We start from the raw sequence: 20943 nt of genomic DNA, 5'->3' as shown, positions 1-20943 counted from the left end.
GTTGGCAAAAAGAGATTTTAGTCAAAAATCAAAATATCTTTATTTTCAGATTAAGATATTTTGTTTTGACTTTTGACTAAAATCTCTTTTTGCTAATCAGAAACTATACCAGTATAATAAGTCCTATTAATTAATAAACAAGGTCCAGATAGACAGTATGTACACAGAAATGTCACAGATACTGTGTGTCAACAACTAAGAAGGATGCACTACATTCCCTTGGAATCACTGGGAAACTTGGAAAGCCTGAAACATATACAGTTGTGAATGTAAACTTATCAGATGATGATAAATTTTCTATTGTCAGCAATTTTTTGGAATGATGCATCAGGTATTTCTCATCCCACATCATCCAGTTTCTTTTTCTCTACCATCTCATGTCAGTATATTCCTTAGTGAGTCCACCTAAATGGACAAATGTAGAATATAAAGAAACTGACATCCATATCAAATTAAAAGATTCTTCAATTCAAAAGAATTCTGCCAAAACCAATCTACAAAAGCAGTTGCAAAATCAACTGGAAGTGATTTCTGACAACCCTGAGTGTGCAGCTCATGAAGATAAATGGAGAGCAACTGACTCTCTGTGAACATGACTATTAATGTGAAGAGGAAGATTGTGTTATCTACTTTCTTGGGGGCTATGTTGCTTGATTTCTCATAGATAAAAAGTGTAAAAAGTGCACATTCTCATTGGTGACAGAAACTCTTTTGTCATTTGCACTTACTTTGATCACAGATATTAAGATGTGGTTATCTGCTATATCCAACAAACCAATTGTTTAATTTGCTTAAGTTGATAGAAGAGTGTATTGCATCCAGCCTTGAATCTTGTACTAGTAGTGATATTTATGCAAAAATCATTACAACTCTGTTGGCAGATTCCTGGCTAGCACATAAGCAAGTGGGATGTGAAAATGTCAAACACAGATTTGCTATTACAGCAAAAGTTGTATATTTTTTACATCATTTGCAGACTGCACTTTTTTGCAGGTGGAGAAATAACACATTTGTTTCCAACAATAACATTAAATTATCAAGAAAGTTGTGGCACTTATATTAAGTAGGACAACTTTCTTAAGTTAATTCATAACTATAATAAATTTTGTATAATTTTATGTAAATATTGCTAATAAACTGGATATTGAAGTATATTCTATATTTATTTTATTTGTTCTAACACAGAAATGATTTTGTAAATAAAACTGTTCCAAAACTTGCTTTCTTTTGATTTCTTATCTATTTCTATCAGTTAATTAAAGATATCTTTTTCTCTTTTAAGGATTAATTTCTCCATTTTGATTTATATGTCATCAATATAGTTAACAACAATGGAAACTGACGATTCATTTATGGTGTTTTATAAAATAAGCCAGTAAGGAGATAAACTTTTTCTAACCTTTTAAGAATGTATTGCCAAAATAATAATAGTTGTGTAGAATGTTTTTATTATTGTATACATTCAGTTTAAGTCATATTAAAATGAAAACTTTAAATTAAAAAAAAAGACTAGTTTTTAAAAAACTTACAAATCTCAGTTTATGAAAGCTTTGAGTTAATTATAAACTATTTTATTTTTATTGATTCATTCAATAATAATACAATTAATTTATATTTCTTTTGTAAGGATTTAAGATATTTTAATCGAATTTTCTGAGAAAATATATTTTGCAAACGATTCAATTTTTATTTAGAAAATCATCAATCAACTTATTACCAGAAAAATAAAACACAATAGTTCTCCGGAAAGGATAAAATCAGCGTGCAAGTTTAGATCACATTAAACATAACTTTTTGTCATTTATTCGGAAGCGTAGCTCTGCAATTTTGAAAAAAAAAAAAAAAAAAAGTTTTCCATTCTGAATTTAAATATATTCGGAAAGGTCTTAATTTATATTTAGAAGTCGAGTTACATCATTAGTTTTATATACGCTTTGTATATACTCGACCCACTTTTAGTCTGAATTTTAACTGCTCTGCTCCCCAACCAGTTTACCTAGTAACCATGGTTTGAAAAAGCAAGCGTTTACTATTCGAATTTTTTAAAAAATTAATAAAAATTTTTAAAAATCAGTCGGGTGAAAATCACATTTTATTAATTTACTTGCCTTTACGTTCTCGTTTTTTTTCAGGAACAACAGTTGAAAAATAAAGTTTTTGTTTTTTTCTGATTAAGAATTCGTACTTGTTGCAAATAACTATCACACCAGTGTAAATGTCCTATTAATAAGATAGGTCTTAGTTGACTATAATAGTATTAATTAAACACATTTTATTGTTTTATGATGATGTAATGAGCGTAGTATACGCAAGAATGAGAGTCCACTTTTACACTTCGATTTTAAATTTTATTCCATGTTAAGAGTTCATTTAATTTTTATTTTAGGCAAAATCTTACTAATACAGTATGTGTGCAATAACATAAAATTGTTTTGATAGATATTTTAACACCTAAATACGGGCCAGTTTCCTATGGAAAGTCCTCCGGGGAACATCCCCCTCGGAAGATTGTTCATATGTAGCGTTGTAAACAAAATCAAATCTTTACCCTTAAAATATTGTAGTTTGTACTGATTATTGATCTGATACTGTTATCAATGTTGCCTGTTCGTAGTCCGCAGATTTATTATTTAAAAAATTCTGGAAAGATTATAATTTTCAATTTCTGCTGATTAGCTTGCCACTTTGCCGCGTATTTTAAAAGCATTCTAATTGATAAAAGTTGGCTAATCTAAGTAGTAGCCCTGAATCACGCGTGCTTAAGTGGAACTAGTCTACCGGTTCATCCCAAAATTCCTGGGTTAATGAACAGGGAATTCTCCTGCTTTTATTTCTTAATCCTCTATATCTGAAGAATATCTCAGAAAATGAAGCTATGCCACTGCCCTGATATATCAAATCCTGTTCCTCATTAAATGACCACCCTACTGATATTGGTATTATTCGATTAAGACAACGCGACACATGAGCGATCTGTCGAGGGGAATGCTTCACGGGAGTTCTTTTATGGGAAACTGGCCCCACTTTAGGTGTCACCGACCTGAAGAAAACCCGGAAAACTCCACATGGCCAGCCCTTCGGCGAGTCGCAAACCCATGACTAACTACAGTGTTCAGTGTTTTATTCACTCGGCCACTGATAAGGGCCGAGTGAATAAAACACTGTAGATAGAAAAAATCCTTAAAATGAGCATAATTTTTTCTTTTTACTCTTTTTGCCCTGTGGGCATTAAGAGGGATTTTTAATCATACTCCTCGTGGACCTAGCCGAAACCACGATAATGCTGCTACTCTCACAGTAACTGCCAAATGGCTAAGGCGGTTAAGGAGTCAATCTATTACTCTAAGAATCAGGTATCAAATTCAGGTGAGCAATCCCAGGAATTTTTTCATAGGCTGTCTTGGATGTGTTGAGTCTCGTTCCTCACTACTCGTCCCGCCGTATTATAGGTCCGGCCGAATCCACGATGGGTATGATTAAAAAGGCCTTGCTACCCGTAGAGCGGAAAGAGCCAAAAATAAAAGGACCTCATAAAGCGTTGGTTGACGTATTAATTGCCGCAGCCATCCGGCCATTATAATGGCATAATGTAATAGTACTCTTGAAGTATACAGAACGAAGAGGACTGAATAAACAATGTAATGATTATGAAATCTTTTTAATATGATTCACACGTTGTTTAATTCTAAATTAACCAATATGGCTAATTGCCAACTAACTTTATATACTGTATTACTTGGCAATTATCCAACAATTTAAAAAAAAAGTTTGTTTATAAAAAAAAATATATAAGAAAACTTTTAAAAGGAAAACTTGGAAAGAAAATTTTTCCAATGATTATTTTATATTGAAGGATTTCTAAGTTTGATTTTCCAATAGAAGTTTATGTTAGGTTATGATCTTGTATACATGAATTATAATAAATATCGAATAAAATAAAATGATCAAGTAGCATCTTTCTCATTTTGAATATTTTATGTTTCTCCTTCTTCCAGAGGTTTTTCTATGAAGCGCTATAGTTTTTAAATTCGGGATTCAGAATAATGGCTACTGTATTTATCTTCCTTTTCTGGTGTGTTGTAGTCCTATTGAAACTAATCGAAACTAGTCCCGATACAAATTCGAGATTAATCTTACTCGTTAGACAAATATTTTTGAATTCGAAATGTAGTTAGACTATTATGTCACGAGTCTTACTTGTTCTAATGGGGTTGTGGTGATAGGTGGAATCACCATCGAGGAAACGTCGTGGTTGGCAACATGAAAAGCAGAAAAAAAATGATTCGTTCTTATGATTATTCTTGACGTGGTGAAATAAATATCATTATTTTAAACAAAAAATTTGTGTGGAACCTTTCTCTAAGGAAACATCAGATGGTCATTCAAATGTGTTGTCACCAATTTTTTAGATACCTCTCATGCTAATATCATTTTTTATCTGCCACCCCTATATTAAAAATCAAGCATTTTAAAAATGGCCCAATAAAAAAATTTACTAATTTATCAAAGAAATGTCTGATGACATTGTACTAGTCTAACTTTAGGAGTTACTACTTCTAAAGTTAATTTTATATACCGGTACACCTTTCAGCACTATCTTTATCTGTAGCCCACTAGTGGCCGACTGAATAAAACTACTGAACACCGATAGTTGGTTGTGGGTTCGTGCTTCTCCAACGGGCTGGCCATGTTGGTTTTCTTCCTTAGAAACAGCTAAATAGGGGCCAGTTTCCCATAAAAGACCTCCTAGGAGGCATTCCTTCTTCGGCAGATCGATCATGTGTCGCGTTGTCTTAAAGCATCATTAGTAAAGGTATAAAGAAACAAAATGTAATTAGTAAATATAAAACTTGCTAGTTGTATTTTATCTTTACAAATCAGTAGAGATAAAATAGAACTACAGTAGTAGGTTTAGTCTAATTCAACTAGCTTAAATTTGTCAAATCTACAATACCGGCATTAAACCTTGCACAGTCAATTTGAGATTTTGCAGTGCAAAAAGTTGAAAATAGTTTGTGACAAAAAGAAATTACATGCTGATTCAGAAAATAATCAAATGATTTTTCACAAATCCGGCATCATTGTTTGCAAAATACGAGTACGCATGTTTGTTGATTTATTTATTGTGTCATCGTAAGCGGGGATAGCTAAAAACTAAGGGGAAAAACTGTGTAACGAAGTAAACAAACAACTGTGCAACAAAAATAGCTTCAAAAGTTTACTTTTGTGAATTTTATGTAAATATACATACAGTATCATAATTTTATGAAACTGCATAAATTTTTAGTCAGGTCTATTATTAAGCCGGTTTCTTCACTCATTTGTCAGTTTTTTTCACTTACCTTTTCAGCTTAAATGATCGTCAAGGTGAACAGCTATGAAGTCGTCAATGCGAAACACCAGCACATTAAGATTCTATAGCCTTCGTTGAATATCAGGTTTCTTCCATTACGGTCAGACTGATTGAAAATGAAGTAGGCCAGCACGACAAAGAATAATTGAAAAGAGACCCGATACAATGACGCAATCAGAGGCGAGTGCACCCTAAAGAAAGTTCCCAAAAAAGCCAAATATCAAAAAGTGAAAAATACACTGAAGTTATCAATATAACCGCCAATAATAAAAGAGGATTAGAAACACCATTATAAAAAAGTAATTGATTTTACAATAAATTTTATAACAACACGCCGACGAAAATTCTTGCCTCCCTATTTATAGTTTCTGATTAACTCACTGACTACCCATTCGGTGTCATTCAAATAAGACACCCGCAGTGGGTAGGGGAGATATATAAAAACTTTATGACAAATTGTGACGAGATAAAGATGTCAATAGAATAATATCCTAAAGGTTCTAAAAAATTTTCCTATTTAATTAAAATAATTTTTTTTTGCCAAAAACGTTATGCAGAAGTATTCTGAACAATGATCACACAAATTCTTGCTTACGTAAACAGATTCACTGTACTAATTATGCTCTGCTAGAAACGCTGTAGTAGTACTTTCAATATGAAAGAATAATTGTCACAATTTAACCTTTACAGATACAAATTGGTTTGGTTTTATTCGATTAATGATCGTTTACCGACTGTTTTTATTTAGTGATGTTAAAATATACGACGTTTGGACTCGAACTCATCGGGTTTTAGATGGAGTATTGAATCCGAATAAAAGTGAAAAAATTCAATGAGTCCGAGTCCGAGTACTAGGAACCGAAAACTTTAGTTAATGCTTTTATCGCTTCGGACATCTGCCCAACCTTTATACAATATTTTGTTTTATAAAGATAATTTGAGATGAAATGGGACATTTGAGGACGGAGCAATAACTTTTCTGAATATATTACTACTATTACATTCATTATATTTTGGTTGAGAATTTCATTAAAAATTGCAAAATTATGAGACAAATTTCCAGTATTTACCATTGTTTGCACATACCGAATGATCGTAGGTATTTTATACAACTCGTTTACATATTAACTATACACTGTCTTAGACGTGTGGATGGTCGAGACGGTCAAAGGATCAGCATATCGCTCTGGAAACCCAAGATCAAATCCGGGTAATCGAAAAACCTGATGAATTTTTTATGGGCGATCTGAATATATCGATCTTATTCCTTTCCACCGGGCCGGCCGATTATGGACCTGGCCCAATTCATAATAGGAATTATTAAAAAAAAAAAAAGTCTTATTAGTACCCACAGAAAAGAGGGGGAAAAAGCTTTTTCTCTAATGGAAAAAATTAGAATTATAATAGATTATATAAAGTTATCTATAATTTATTCATTAGTTATTGCTTCATATATCCTGTGTAAGAGGTGTATTTAATTAGACCTGTAAGTATAGTACACTGTTTTTTTATTTATTTCAGGCAAGCTATTAGCAAATTAATTATTATAGCAAAGATTTTTTATTTTTAAATAATCAGATAAAATTAATTTTATTTGTTTAAAATATTTATATGTTGATATCTTCTTTCATTTAATAAGATAAGTAATCACTCATTAACTTAAACGTATGATATTTTTCCACGATAAATAATTTTACCGTACAACGAACATCAAATTTTGTTTCGTCGTAATTATTATTAAGAGATTTAATGTAATACTCATCCTAACATATGCACTACCTATACTTTTTACGTGCTGTCTAAATATATAAATTCTAATATTATATAATTTCAAGGGTTAATAATCATGTTCCTCCGAGAGAAATACTCCGGATGTTTTGCTGTAAGCGCGTCACGAATTCTTCAACTTGTTTATTTAGTTCAATGATTATACTTTGTATTTATACTTCAAAAGGACAATTGGACAGGAAAGACTTTCGTGAGAAACATTTTATCCAGGTCAGTCGTACGCTAATAAGTTTAATAGTCAAATTAGAATCACGAAACCGAAATATATTACATTTTTTTAAATTACTTTTACTATTATTAACGACAATTTCTGTTACTGCATAAATATTAAGATTTTCCCTATTTTCGGAGGATAAAACATTTTTAGATTTTATATTAAAATTTTAAGACGTTCAACTCAACTTAATGGTAAAAATTTATTATTATTTTATTAGTAAAATTGTCATTAATAGATGAATAGAATAAATTCTGAGCCATTCTTTAAAAATACAACAATGTAAAAATTTTCGACCGGTTGGTCAAAATTAAAAAAAATGTTTATAATTTATAAAATAATTTAACAATAATTTTAAAATTGATCTCATTCTCATATATTATTAAATAAAAACAAAATTTTAATTAATATATTTATAATTTTACCCTACAACAATAGCGCCACCGAACGACTAACCTGCAAACTATAATAAACGATCTGAATCACAACCAGAACCAAAAAGGTTGCGAAGTCGGTAACTTGGAACAAGGCCACAACGCGGAACTTGGACAATGTGATAGATAAAAGACGTATATGGATTATTAGGTTTGTGTATTATTCATCTATTTAATCCGTTTTAAACGTATAGCACTGTAGAAATTAAATTAAAACTCAAATGAAGTAAAATACGTTAACAAATATGTTTTATGAATAATCCAGATGGTGATTAATTAATGGAAAAAAATCCCGCGAAAGTTTCAGTGATTTATAATAAATTTTCTCCTATTCGATTTTTAAATATATTTACAATTGATTCACTCACCCCCTCAATGAATCATCTGGCATTTAAAGGAAGTTTAAATTAAAGCTTATTAAAAATATATTAAACATCATACACTTGTATACATGAAATGAATTCAATGGTGGCCTAGTTTATAAGTTTAAATGTTTCATATATGTGTGATCAACGCTCTTATGAAATCCTGTAATTACCCATGTATGTATGTTTCTCTTAATACATTTGTCGGCGTTTTGAACTTGACTACATTTTATAGTTGTTGTAATTTAATATCTGTTCTGTTGTTAAAAGAATTGTGTAACATTATATAGTCAATTAGTCTCATCCGTTTAAGTTTTCACAGGAAATCAGGATAAGGTTCATCTGTAATACTGTTTTCATTTATGAAATAAACACTATAAATTAATCCTATAAATATTTATATATATATATACAATACTTTACATAGTATTGTTATGACTTTGTCACTAATTTAGTAATTGAGTATTTAAATTTGTATTTTATTTATGTACGCTCTTATATATAATAGTTATGGATGGTAGTTGTTCAGTAATGCAGAAACTAGCCGATGTTTTTAAGCTTTAAAGAATTTAATTAGAATGTGATGTAAAAATACTGAATAATAGTTAATTAACCATTATATATTTGTATTTCTTGTTATTGCATAATTATTTAAAACAAGACATATTGTTGGCTAAATTTATATTCTCATTAGCACTGTGTAAAAAAAATTTAAATGTATAGGTTTTGAATCAAATAATGATGCTTGATTTCTTTATATAAAGTTGTAACTAAAATTACATATAAAAATTATAAATAATTGATTTGATATGAAATATTTCATGAACATTTTTTGATAATAAAAACTGTGCGTTCACATTTTCCCCTTTATTTGCAATAAAGTAATAAAAGAAAAGCATGAAATTTAGCATTTTTTTTATTGCAGAAATTTCAAATATTTAAGAATGTAGAAATAAATGCTTTTACATAAAACATGATGTTTAGACAAATAACTGTCATTTTTATTTATATTGCTTTTTAAATAAATCGTTTCTAGTTAAATGATGGAAGTATTTTATGAAAAGAGACTAAATAATCATTTTTAACTTAGTTATTTAAAATTAAAAATAATTTAATAAATTTTTTAAATTATCATATTTATTACATTATTTTTAATTAAAGTTTTAATTTTTAAATTATTTATCTTCTGTTATTGTTTAATTAATTATACAAGATGTGACAGAAATGTAATAATATAATTTTTTTGTAAATATTTTATTTTATTTTTATATATTAATGTTATCCCCTTCAAAGTAGTTACCTTGGGCAGCTATACATCAGTGGAGGCATTGTTGCCCGTTTTCATAGCAGTTCTGGAAGGGTTCAACTGGAATTGCCTGCAGCAACATGTTTATGCTCTTATGGATGTTATCGGCAGTATCAAAATGACGTCCTTTCAACTGGGTTTTCATCTTGGGAAACAAAAACAAGTCACATGGACTGAGATCAGACAAATAGGGGACCTAGGGAACCACAGAAATTTCTTTTTCTGTCAAAAACTGATTGATGGAAATGACCATGTGACAGGATGAATTGTCATAGTGGAGCATCCAAGTGTCTGCAATGTCCCATCTGACTCGAAACACCCTTTTTCTGAGTCTTTCAAAGAGCTCTCACTCATTCCATACTTTCTGCAGATCTCAATGTTGAATGCCTCCCTGAGTGAGGTTTGTCTTTTACTGGTACTAGGCTCTCCAAAAAATGCTTTGTTCCACCAAAAAACATGTTCATGATAAGAAATGTTCCTCATAGGCTCATTGCAACTTTTCATAGGTCAAACTCGGGGATTCATCAAGTTTAACACAAAATTTGATGGTACATTGTTGCTTCAAATTTTAGCTATTCCATTTTCCATAACGCAATACAAAAACAAAACTTCACTTATCATGCTCTCTAGGATCACGTAGTTATCACGAGGTTGAAACTGTTACTGAGCATATAGGAGGGACTGATGTATAGGCTACATGAAAGGGAAGTCTGCAGTGTTATCAGATCGCTCTCAGTGATGCCAATCTCATTACTTTTCTGCCACAACTTGTATAATTTATGGTAATTTTAAAAATTATATCAGTAAATTAAAAAATGAGTGAACATAAGTTGATAAAAATCAAAAGTATTTATATTTAATGCTTCTTGTGTGTTGTATATTTTTAATTGTCTTAATTTTAAATGCAATTATCTGAAATTACAAATTTCACAATTCATCATTAATCTTTTATATGAATATAAGCAAAATTAACTCTGACCTCACTGCTAAGGACAAAATATTAAGAATTTAGATGATATATGATATTTAAGAAAAGATTGAATTAAGTAATTGTATCTTCCAATTTATATTTTATTCTTAGTTTATTTTCAAGGACAATTTACACAAAATGGAACATCAAGAGAAGATTTTCAACAAAATTTATATTACTAAGTTTAATGGCAATGAACAATTATACAATATATACCAAATTTTACAAAAAATATTGATTATGCATTTAATTTATAGTTTGTTTTTCAGTATGTAGGTTGAACATTGATTTCTTGTAAAAAATCTTTCATACTTATAATACTTCAATAACAATTAACAGAAGATTACTAAAATGAATCATTGATGTTTGGTAATTCAACTAAACTAATCAGCCATTAGAAATTTCACAATCTTGTCTTAGAAACAATGCCAGTTCTTATATCTTTATTTTAAGATACATAGAAACACAATACATAAGGAAAACAAATATTTTTTTTTTTAAATGCATTTTATTATAATAATATGTGTAATGTAAACATTTTTAAAATTTTTTTTACTACAGTATTCAAAAATTATTTTTTATGTTTTCTGTTAATACAGAAAGAAAAACACAATTATGTATTTGAGTTATATAACTTACAATATCGATTCTGGTGTATTTACTTTATATTAAAGTATAGAATGCAAGCTTCATTATGTTGAAATTTCAAATGCTTCAGATATGATTTTATTATGTTTAGCAACTGTATAAAGAATATAATGAACATATAAAACATAAGACTTGAGCTGACACTCATCTTTCTAATAATGTAAGTTTTTAAATCACTTCAACAATGGATGATTAAATTTTTTTTAGCAATCTAAGAACAGATTAATGCATTAGAAACTTGATGCTATTTTTTTTTAATATAGAACTAATTAAAATTTTGATTTTGAAAAAAATATTCTGTAAAATTAAGGATTAGGTACTGATAGTTACTCTTTATATTTTTGTTTATAAAAAAATTTAAAATATAAAATTTTAATTCTAGTCATATCTGTCTGATTAAAATGCACAGTATTGAGTAATTGTCAAATAAGTGACTAATATTAGTTATCAGATCTAATGGAAAAAATTGATAAATTAACTTGGATACATAAGTATTTGATAAAATGAAACTTGGAGATATTTTAATTGTTTTATTTATATTTTAGTTTTTTCAACAGTTTTTGCTAAATTTGCTAAAAAAAAGCATAAATTGTATAAATTCTGTTATTTTATATTTAAAAAGTTATAGAAAATTAGTTTATGAAATTTAGAACTCAAAAAAATAGTTTTTTCCTCTCTATAACAGCATACAGAGATATATATGTATGTAAGGTTATAATGATTTTAATTTTTAAGATTTGATTATAGGTTAGTCAGATCCAAGAGTCATTACAGCTTTTTCATATGGAGTTAACAATTTGATTATTGATTGTTTATTTTTTTCAAAAACCTGATGTAGGAGGAAAAAATTTGTTAAAATATGACTTTATTCTAGGTCTTTTGGTTTGTTTGATGTAGAAATTTTTTGACAACATTGTACAAATATTGAAGGGAGAAATGCTAAATATTTCTCTTAAGAGCTTTATTGATTAGGAATATTATGTCCATACATTGACAATGATAAATATCCTGTATTAGTCAAGAAATCACTATCTGCTCATTATATGTTTACTTTGTTGATTAGAGTAGTAATCTACAATCAGGTTTATGAAAACTGACTTAAGAAATCAAGATAATCCTACACTGTTGGAAACTTAGCTTGCAAATTTAATCAAGTCTACCTAATTGTGCTGCAATGTAATTTAGACAAAGCTATTCAGGTTTGTTTAAAAGTATCCCTTGTTGATCAGATATCTGCAGTAAAGTTGATTGCTATATCATTTAAATATTTAAATAACTGAAAATTCTTCAGAAAAGCTCTAAGATCTTGTAATAAGAGAATCTATTGCTGTAATATATTTTAAATTTAATATATGTGTATTATTACTCTTGTTCCTACTTTTTCAAAACAAAATTTGAGATCACTTTTCATGTTGATTTACTAAATTCTTAAATGATTGTTTAAAAGACCAAAAGCTTACAAATTATATGATTATTGATTAATACAGTATATGAAATTATGATCTATTATTAATTTTCCTTAATTTATAATTTTATAGTAATTTTTTAATGTATTTTGCTTGCAGAAAAAAGAAAATTTAACAGGTTTTCCATTGCTAGATAGTTAATTAGTAAAATTATAATAGTCACAAACTCATTTACATCTAGCTATGAAAACAATCTGTTGCTCATTTTCATTTTTAAAATGCCTAGTTAATTAATATAGCATTTAAGACTTGCAAAAAAAGGATTGTTAGATATTTTTAAATGTCTAAAACTAAAGATTGTTTAACTTTATCAGTTTTACATCTACAGTTCTTGATAAACTTCTGAAAAATATGAAATAAAATAAAATTTTATTTCATATTTTTCAGAGCAGAAATAAAATTTTTTTATTTAAATAATAGAAGACTTAAGATGGGTTTGTATATTAAGAGCACTAAATAGTTTNATTTATGACAACAGATAAATTTTCATATTTAGATTTTTATTTAAATTTACTTTTATTTCATTTTATTTAAATTTTTCTGAGATGATATTACTTTTTAATGTTGATTTGTTTATATACAGTTCATTATGTTTCTATTTTGTTCATTTTCAATATTGGAGTTCTTTAGATTTAAGACTTTTTTTACAAATCTGAAAATACTTTTATGTAGAAACATATTTCTAGAATTTTTGTAGTTAATGCTAGATATCTGGATAAAATTTTATTTCATATTTTTCAGAGCAGAAATAAAATTTTTTTATTTAAATAATAGAAGACTTAAGATGGGTTTGTATATTAAGAGCACTAAATAGTTTAGCATGCAACACGTAGAGTATATTGATAGTGATATACATCTGTTCTTTTCTCTTTAACAAAAAAAAAAAAAAAAATGATTTTTCTGTTGGTAGTTCAAAATTCATTGCATTCTTCAAGATACCAAGGTACATTAATAAAATTGAATTGATTAGTATTAGAGCAAAATTATCTTATGAATTGTAATTTATCATTTATATATTTTAAGTTAATCAAATCTGAATAGATATTATTTTTACATATCTGTCTGAAACTTACCTAAAATATCAAAAATTTAATTTGGTTTGTTGTATAAAGTTATATTATCATCTACTTTCTCTTCTTTGTGAATTTACTGTACATACTCTCGTTTTTTAAGAATTTTATGACAGATATGCTTTCAAGGCTTTATTTTAAACTGTCGGTACTGAAAACATGTGCATTTCTTTTGTTTTGAAGTATTATTGCTTATGGGAAGAGAATAATAAAGAACAGAAAAGAGACATTTTCTCCTCTTTTCTGTTTGCATGAAGTATGAATTAGCCTTTAGACTACTAAACATTTGTTGGGAAGAGATCAATATCTTCACTAATAATTCTGCTAAACAAGTTTCTACAATCTAATGACAGTTCAAACAAGTATTTTAAGACAGTTGAACAAGAGAAATATTTAATTCCGTTTCTGAATGCTATAGATCTCTTATGAAATATTATATAAGCAATACATTAGGGCCAATAAACCAGATAATAGTAACAATAAACAATAAAAAACTACATTTCCAGTTTGTTCAACAAACCAAAACCAATCTTAAATTATAAGATAATTCTGTTTAAATTATTTCCTTTTTTTAGTTTGGGTTATGTAAAAGAAAGTTATCATCGTGAATCCAAATCAGACAACCCAGCTGAACATCAATAGATATAAGTAAGAGAATGATCTTTGTATCAGGATGTTTTATAAAGATGATAAAAATATAAGCAGTTCTTATATCTTTATTTTAAGATACATAGAAANTCATTAAAAATTGCAAAATTATGAGACAAATTTCCAGTATTTACCATTGTTTGCACATACCGAATGATCGTAGGTATTTTATACAACTCGTTTACATATTAACTATACACTGTCTTAGACGTGTGGATGGTCGAGACGGTCAAAGGATCAGCATATCGCTCTGGAAACCCAAGATCAAATCCGGGTAATCGAAAAACCTGATGAATTTTTTATGGGCGATCTGAATATATCGATCTTATTCCTTTCCACCGGGCCGGCCGATTATGGACCTGGCCCAATTCATAATAGGAATTATTAAAAAAAAAAAAAGTCTTATTAGTACCCACAGAAAAGAGGGGGAAAAAGCTTTTTCTCTAATGGAAAAAATTAGAATTATAATAGATTATATAAAGTTATCTATAATTTATTCATTAGTTATTGCTTCATATATCCTGTGTAAGAGGTGTATTTAATTAGACCTGTAAGTATAGTACACTGTTTTTTTATTTATTTCAGGCAAGCTATTAGCAAATTAATTATTATAGCAAAGATTTTTTATTTTTAAATAATCAGATAAAATTAATTTTATTTGTTTAAAATATTTATATGTTGATATCTTCTTTCATTTAATAAGATAAGTAATCACTCATTAACTTAAACGTATGATATTTTTCCACGATAAATAATTTTACCGTACAACGAACATCAAATTTTGTTTCGTCGTAATTATTATTAAGAGATTTAATGTAATACTCATCCTAACATATGCACTACCTATACTTTTTACGTGCTGTCTAAATATATAAATTCTAATATTATATAATTTCAAGGGTTAATAATCATGTTCCTCCGAGAGAAATACTCCGGATGTTTTGCTGTAAGCGCGTCACGAATTCTTCAACTTGTTTATTTAGTTCAATGATTATACTTTGTATTTATACTTCAAAAGGACAATTGGACAGGAAAGACTTTCGTGAGAAACATTTTATCCAGGTCAGTCGTACGCTAATAAGTTTAATAGTCAAATTAGAATCACGAAACCGAAATATATTACATTTTTTTAAATTACTTTTACTATTATTAACGACAATTTCTGTTACTGCATAAATATTAAGATTTTCCCTATTTTCGGAGGATAAAACATTTTTAGATTTTATATTAAAATTTTAAGACGTTCAACTCAACTTAATGGTAAAAATTTATTATTATTTTATTAGTAAAATTGTCATTAATAGATGAATAGAATAAATTCTGAGCCATTCTTTAAAAATACAACAATGTAAAAATTTTCGACCGGTTGGTCAAAATTAAAAAAAATGTTTATAATTTATAAAATAATTTAACAATAATTTTAAAATTGATCTCATTCTCATATATTATTAAATAAAAACAAAATTTTAATTAATATATTTATAATTTTACCCTACAACAATAGCGCCACCGAACGACTAACCTGCAAACTATAATAAACGATCTGAATCACAACCAGAACCAAAAAGGTTGCGAAGTCGGTAACTTGGAACAAGGCCACAACGCGGAACTTGGACAATGTGATAGATAAAAGACGTATATGGATTATTAGGTTTGTGTATTATTCATCTATTTAATCCGTTTTAAACGTATAGCACTGTAGAAATTAAATTAAAACTCAAATGAAGTAAAATACGTTAACAAATATGTTTTATGAATAATCCAGATGGTGATTAATTAATGGAAAAAAATCCCGCGAAAGTTTCAGTGATTTATAATAAATTTTCTCCTATTCGATTTTTAAATATATTTACAATTGATTCACTCACCCCCTCAATGAATCATCTGGCATTTAAAGGAAGTTTAAATTAAAGCTTATTAAAAATATATTAAACATCATACACTTGTATACATGAAATGAATTCAATGGTGGCCTAGTTTATAAGTTTAAATGTTTCATATATGTGTGATCAACGCTCTTATGAAATCCTGTAATTACCCATGTATGTATGTTTCTCTTAATACATTTGTCGGCGTTTTGAACTTGACTACATTTTATAGTTGTTGTAATTTAATATCTGTTCTGTTGTTAAAAGAATTGTGTAACATTATATAGTCAATTAGTCTCATCCGTTTAAGTTTTCACAGGAAATCAGGATAAGGTTCATCTGTAATACTGTTTTCATTTATGAAATAAACACTATAAATTAATCCTATAAATATTTATATATATATATATACAATACTTTACATAGTATTGTTATGACTTTGTCACTAATTTAGTAATTGAGTATTTAAATTTGTATTTTATTTATGTATTATTAGTGAAAGAAAAAAAAATAGATAAATTGAAGTTGAAAATGTTTTGGCTTCCTAAAATATCTCTGTAATTAGAACAAAAAATCAATACTTATGATAGATGAATAATTGGTAGAAAATAGAAGAATGTTGCTATGAATGCAAAATATTAGTTTTAAAACATTAAATATTTTTAGAGCATAATTAAGATTGTTGATGTAAAATATAAAATAATTACCACTGGAATAAAAATGAAGACATTACTGATATGCATATTTTTAACAAATTATATATGAAACTAGCTGCAAGGACCCGCTTCGCTGGGTTTTTATTTGTTCGTACATTTGTATGTAATATAGTTTTTTTTTATAAAANTATATCTCTAATAGTTTTATGCAAATAATTAAAATTTATTTTTATTTTTAGATGTAATTCTCTTCAAATGTATTTATATTAAAATTGTAAGTTTTTAAAATGGCAGAAAAGATGGCAAATGATCAAAATAAAGTATCTGAGGAAGATTTTAAAGAACTTAAGAATAGGCTTAAAGTAAGTTATTTTATCTTTTTATTTTTTTAAAATAACAACAATAATAATTAGCATTTAATTAGCTGCAGAATTGTAAATTTTGTTCAGTTATTAAATTTAAAATAATTTTGAAATTTCATAAAAAATACTTTTTAAATATATTGATTGAGTTTAGAATGTTACTTTTCATGAAATCTAGTAAACATATAATTTAGAGAAAAAGTAAAATCATTCTTCACATGATAATTCTTATATTTAATAAATATTTATAAACTTAACTCTAATTATTAACAAATTAAAATAATATAATTTATGACAACAGATAAATTTTCATATTTAGATTTTTATTTAAATTTACTTTTATTTCATTTTATTTAAATTTTTCTGAGATGATATTACTTTTTAATGTTGATTTGTTTATATACAGTTCATTATGTTTCTATTTTGTTCATTTTCAATATTGGAGTTCTTTAGATTTAAGACTTTTTTTACAAATCTGAAAATACTTTTATGTAGAAACATATTTCTAGAATTTTTGTAGTTAATGCTAGATATCTGGATGTTGAGATACCAGTTTTAGATAATAAAATATTTATTTTAATAAGCAATTTAAATTTTAATCTGTACTATAATTCATTATAAATTCTTTTCTTATTTTGTTTAAGATAACAGTTATAATTATCAGATATTACCTAGTATTAAAGCAATTTATTTAAGAAAGTTTTTCTATAATTATTATTATATTAGGCTACAATAAATTTCTGAGTTTATCTAATTTGAATTTATTAGTTTTACTTGCTTACATTCAATTGAGGCATTTTATTTTCAGTATAAGCCTAAGTTCTTTAGCTTTTAGAGTTAAGAAAAATATTATTTAATTTTATTTTTACATTCAAAAGATTGATTTGAGTCTAACGAAGAGTACTAAATTTTGAGAAGGTTTTGATTTAAGTTATTGAAGACATTAATGACTACTATATTTTAATTCTCATTTAGTTTAATAATTAAACGATTGGACTAAATTATTAATTGGTAATTTACAATTATTTGGAAAAAGCAATTCAGAGGTGAATTCAGCATCTGCAAGCTTGTTGGGTACATTATCATTGTCATTAGTATTCCAAATCACATTTCCTTGATTGTTGAAAATAAACTAAAATTTGCTAAAATATTAACTCTTAGTAAATCACAATATATGTCAAATATTGTATTTCTGAAAATGGTTTGTTTAATATTAAGAAATTTTATATAAGATGAAATTCATTTAAGATACATTTTTAATATTTTAACTATTAAGACAAATATTACAAAAGCAAGTATTGTAATTAAAGTCAATCAATTAAATTGTTTTTGGTTGAAAGATAAATTAAAACTCATTATTTCAATAAGTTTATTACATCAAATTTGTCAAGTTTTTGATATGGCTTTATTATAAGATTTGACTTAATATTGAAACTAGTTTAACAAAAATCAGAAATAATATTATGATTCAATCCTTAATCAGTTCCCAAAAGATATTTTGAAAGTTACACTAAAAAATTACTTTTTGAAGAACTGAGTAAAAACAGTTCGTTCATTAATGACCATTAGTGAACTGTTTTTCCTCACATTAGTTTTTCAAAACATAGTACTTTAGCATAACTTTCAAAATTGTAAATTGATACAGATTTTAAATTAACAAGCTTTTCTTTATATAAAAACAGTAACAATGCTACTTAATTATTTATTGTTGTGTTGATTAATTTGAATTGTTTCTTTTTGTTGAAGTAGATCAGATTTTTTCAAATAGTAATTTTACTATAATGTTTGAATACAATTATTGTAAATTTGAATTGTGCTATTTTACTATTATATTTATTTATATACAGAAATTTTTCCTTTTAAAGGTTTTTTTGTTATTATTATTATACTTAAAGAAATCAGAAATATAATTTTGATTCATTTACATTTGTCATATGTAGACATACATACATTTACATTTATCATATGCAGACATACACATATGTAGACACATACATTTATCATATGTATTTCCTAATGGGAGTGGATATAATATTGTTCTTTCAGATTTTTTTACAACTATGAAAAATATCTGTTTAATTATTAATATTCAAAATGCTATTTGTTTCTTTAAAATTTTTAGTAGTAATAACTAAAAGTGATTAACTTTAATTTTGTTTAATAAAAATTTAAACATTTCCATTTCAAAGAATGGAATAGATGAAATTTTTATATTTAATATTTATATTTTGTTTTCATTTCTTTTATAAACATTTTAAAATTCATTTCTTTTTCCTAGTTAATATTTGAAGCTGATCCAGAACAGGTAATATATTTGATTTTAAAATCATTTTATTATTTAGAACTGTGTAAATAAACAAGATTAGATGTTTAAAAATAGCATGTTGCTATCTAGAATAAATGTGCAAATGATACAGTGGAACCTGGTAACTCGAATTGGTTGAGAGAAAAAATTCAGACTTAGTTAAAAAGTTTTGAGTTATGGAGGTTTGGCTAAAAATCAAGATTTTGTGCATTGGTTTATCAGTGACCCATAATAGACTATTCATACAATATTTCTTTGGATCTTATTATGTAGAATCATTGTGTCAATGTAATCTGTGTTGTCCAGTAACTGAAATAATTAACCAAATGGTTAAGTAAGCTACTGAGAAATGCTTTTTTGAATGGATTAACCATTCAGGAAAGCATTTCTCAGTATAAGTGTTTAGTAAGGATTTTTTTTAATTGTGATATATCATGCCTAGAATCTGTTTTTATTTATCACAAAAAGCTACTCTTTATGATTGTTATGTTTTCAAATTTTGCTGCAAAGGTTAAAATTTTTACATATTTTGGACTATAATCATTTTTTAAAAATCAATTTATCAAAAATCCATTTATTTATTATACCAGTTAGTGGGAGAAATCCTTTAGCAATCAAATAAAACAAAAAAATGTTTACAAAAGAAAGCAGGTTTGAATGGAAGTTACAGTATCTAGGTTACTCACAGTCTGGAAGCCACTATCCCCATCTGTAGTCATATAATGTGATGTTTATTTTTATTCAAATGTGGTTTCTGAACTTTATAAAAAGTTTGATTACTTTATTTGATAGATAGACATTAATTATTTTATTTAATGGAAAATTAAAATTCTGGAAAGTTTATGAAAATACTGTATCAAAATCCCATTCGAGTTAAACAGTTTGACAAATATGAATTAACCAGTTTGATTTAAAATGTAAATCCCTACGCTGGATGATTGGGGAAAGAAAATGGCTGAGTAAATGCCAGTTTGAGTTAACTAGGTTCTACTATATCTTATTTAGTAAGATATGTTATATGTTTTACTTATAAAATTTTTATTTATTTATAACTATATAAATTAATTGTAATGATAAAGATATAGTTAATTTTGATATAATAAATTAATTAATATATATATTGGTAGATAGATTAGTAGATATATTGGTATATATCAGTGGTTCCCAACCTTTTTTCATTAGCGTACCCCGTGACATGTCATATCTCTAGATTGTACCCCTCATTTAAGAAATTTAGTGAGTACCCGTATTGTTAATTTTACATATTGTAACTTTAATTAAATTAAAGAAAAAAAAGTAAATGAAAAAATGTATAATAAAGTTGTGATTGTTGCAAGGAACATATTTTACCTAATAATTTTTTAATACTATTAGTTTGTGATACATAATATATTATTTTTTCTGCCATAATAACTAACTTTTTTCTGTACCCCTAAACAACCTATCGCGTACCCCTAGGGGTACGCGTACCACAGGTTGGGAATCGCTGC

General features: G+C 26.9%; 1 protein-coding gene across 3 annotated transcripts in view; it reads left to right on the top strand.

Moving 5' to 3' along the window:
* The first annotated feature begins 15221 nt into the window (after positions 1-15221).
* The window catches only part of LOC111619732 (CRAL-TRIO domain-containing protein C3H8.02-like), a 22375-nt gene continuing 16653 nt past the window's right edge, over positions 15222-20943 (top strand). The window contains exons 1-4 of one of the 3 annotated variants that reach the window (XM_023361532.1): positions 15222-15324; positions 15767-15913; positions 17081-17148; positions 19427-19453. In XM_023361532.1, coding sequence (XP_023217300.1) covers positions 17086-17148; positions 19427-19453 — 90 coding nt within the window. In that variant the 5' untranslated portion in view covers positions 15222-15324; positions 15767-15913; positions 17081-17085. Of the gene's footprint in view, positions 15325-15766; positions 15914-16011; positions 16305-17025; positions 17149-19426; positions 19454-20943 lie in introns of those variants that run through there. The other 2 variants (XM_023361530.1, XM_023361531.1) reach the window with 2 other exon arrangements.

Source organism: Centruroides sculpturatus, unplaced genomic scaffold (assembly GCF_000671375.1).
Source record: "Centruroides sculpturatus isolate CEXI.00-Female unplaced genomic scaffold, Cexi_2.0 scaffold88, whole genome shotgun sequence".
Taxonomy (NCBI): domain Eukaryota; kingdom Metazoa; phylum Arthropoda; class Arachnida; order Scorpiones; family Buthidae; genus Centruroides; species Centruroides sculpturatus.
The sequence above is the reverse complement of the archived record's forward strand: the minus strand, read 5'-3'. Positions and strand labels throughout refer to the sequence as shown.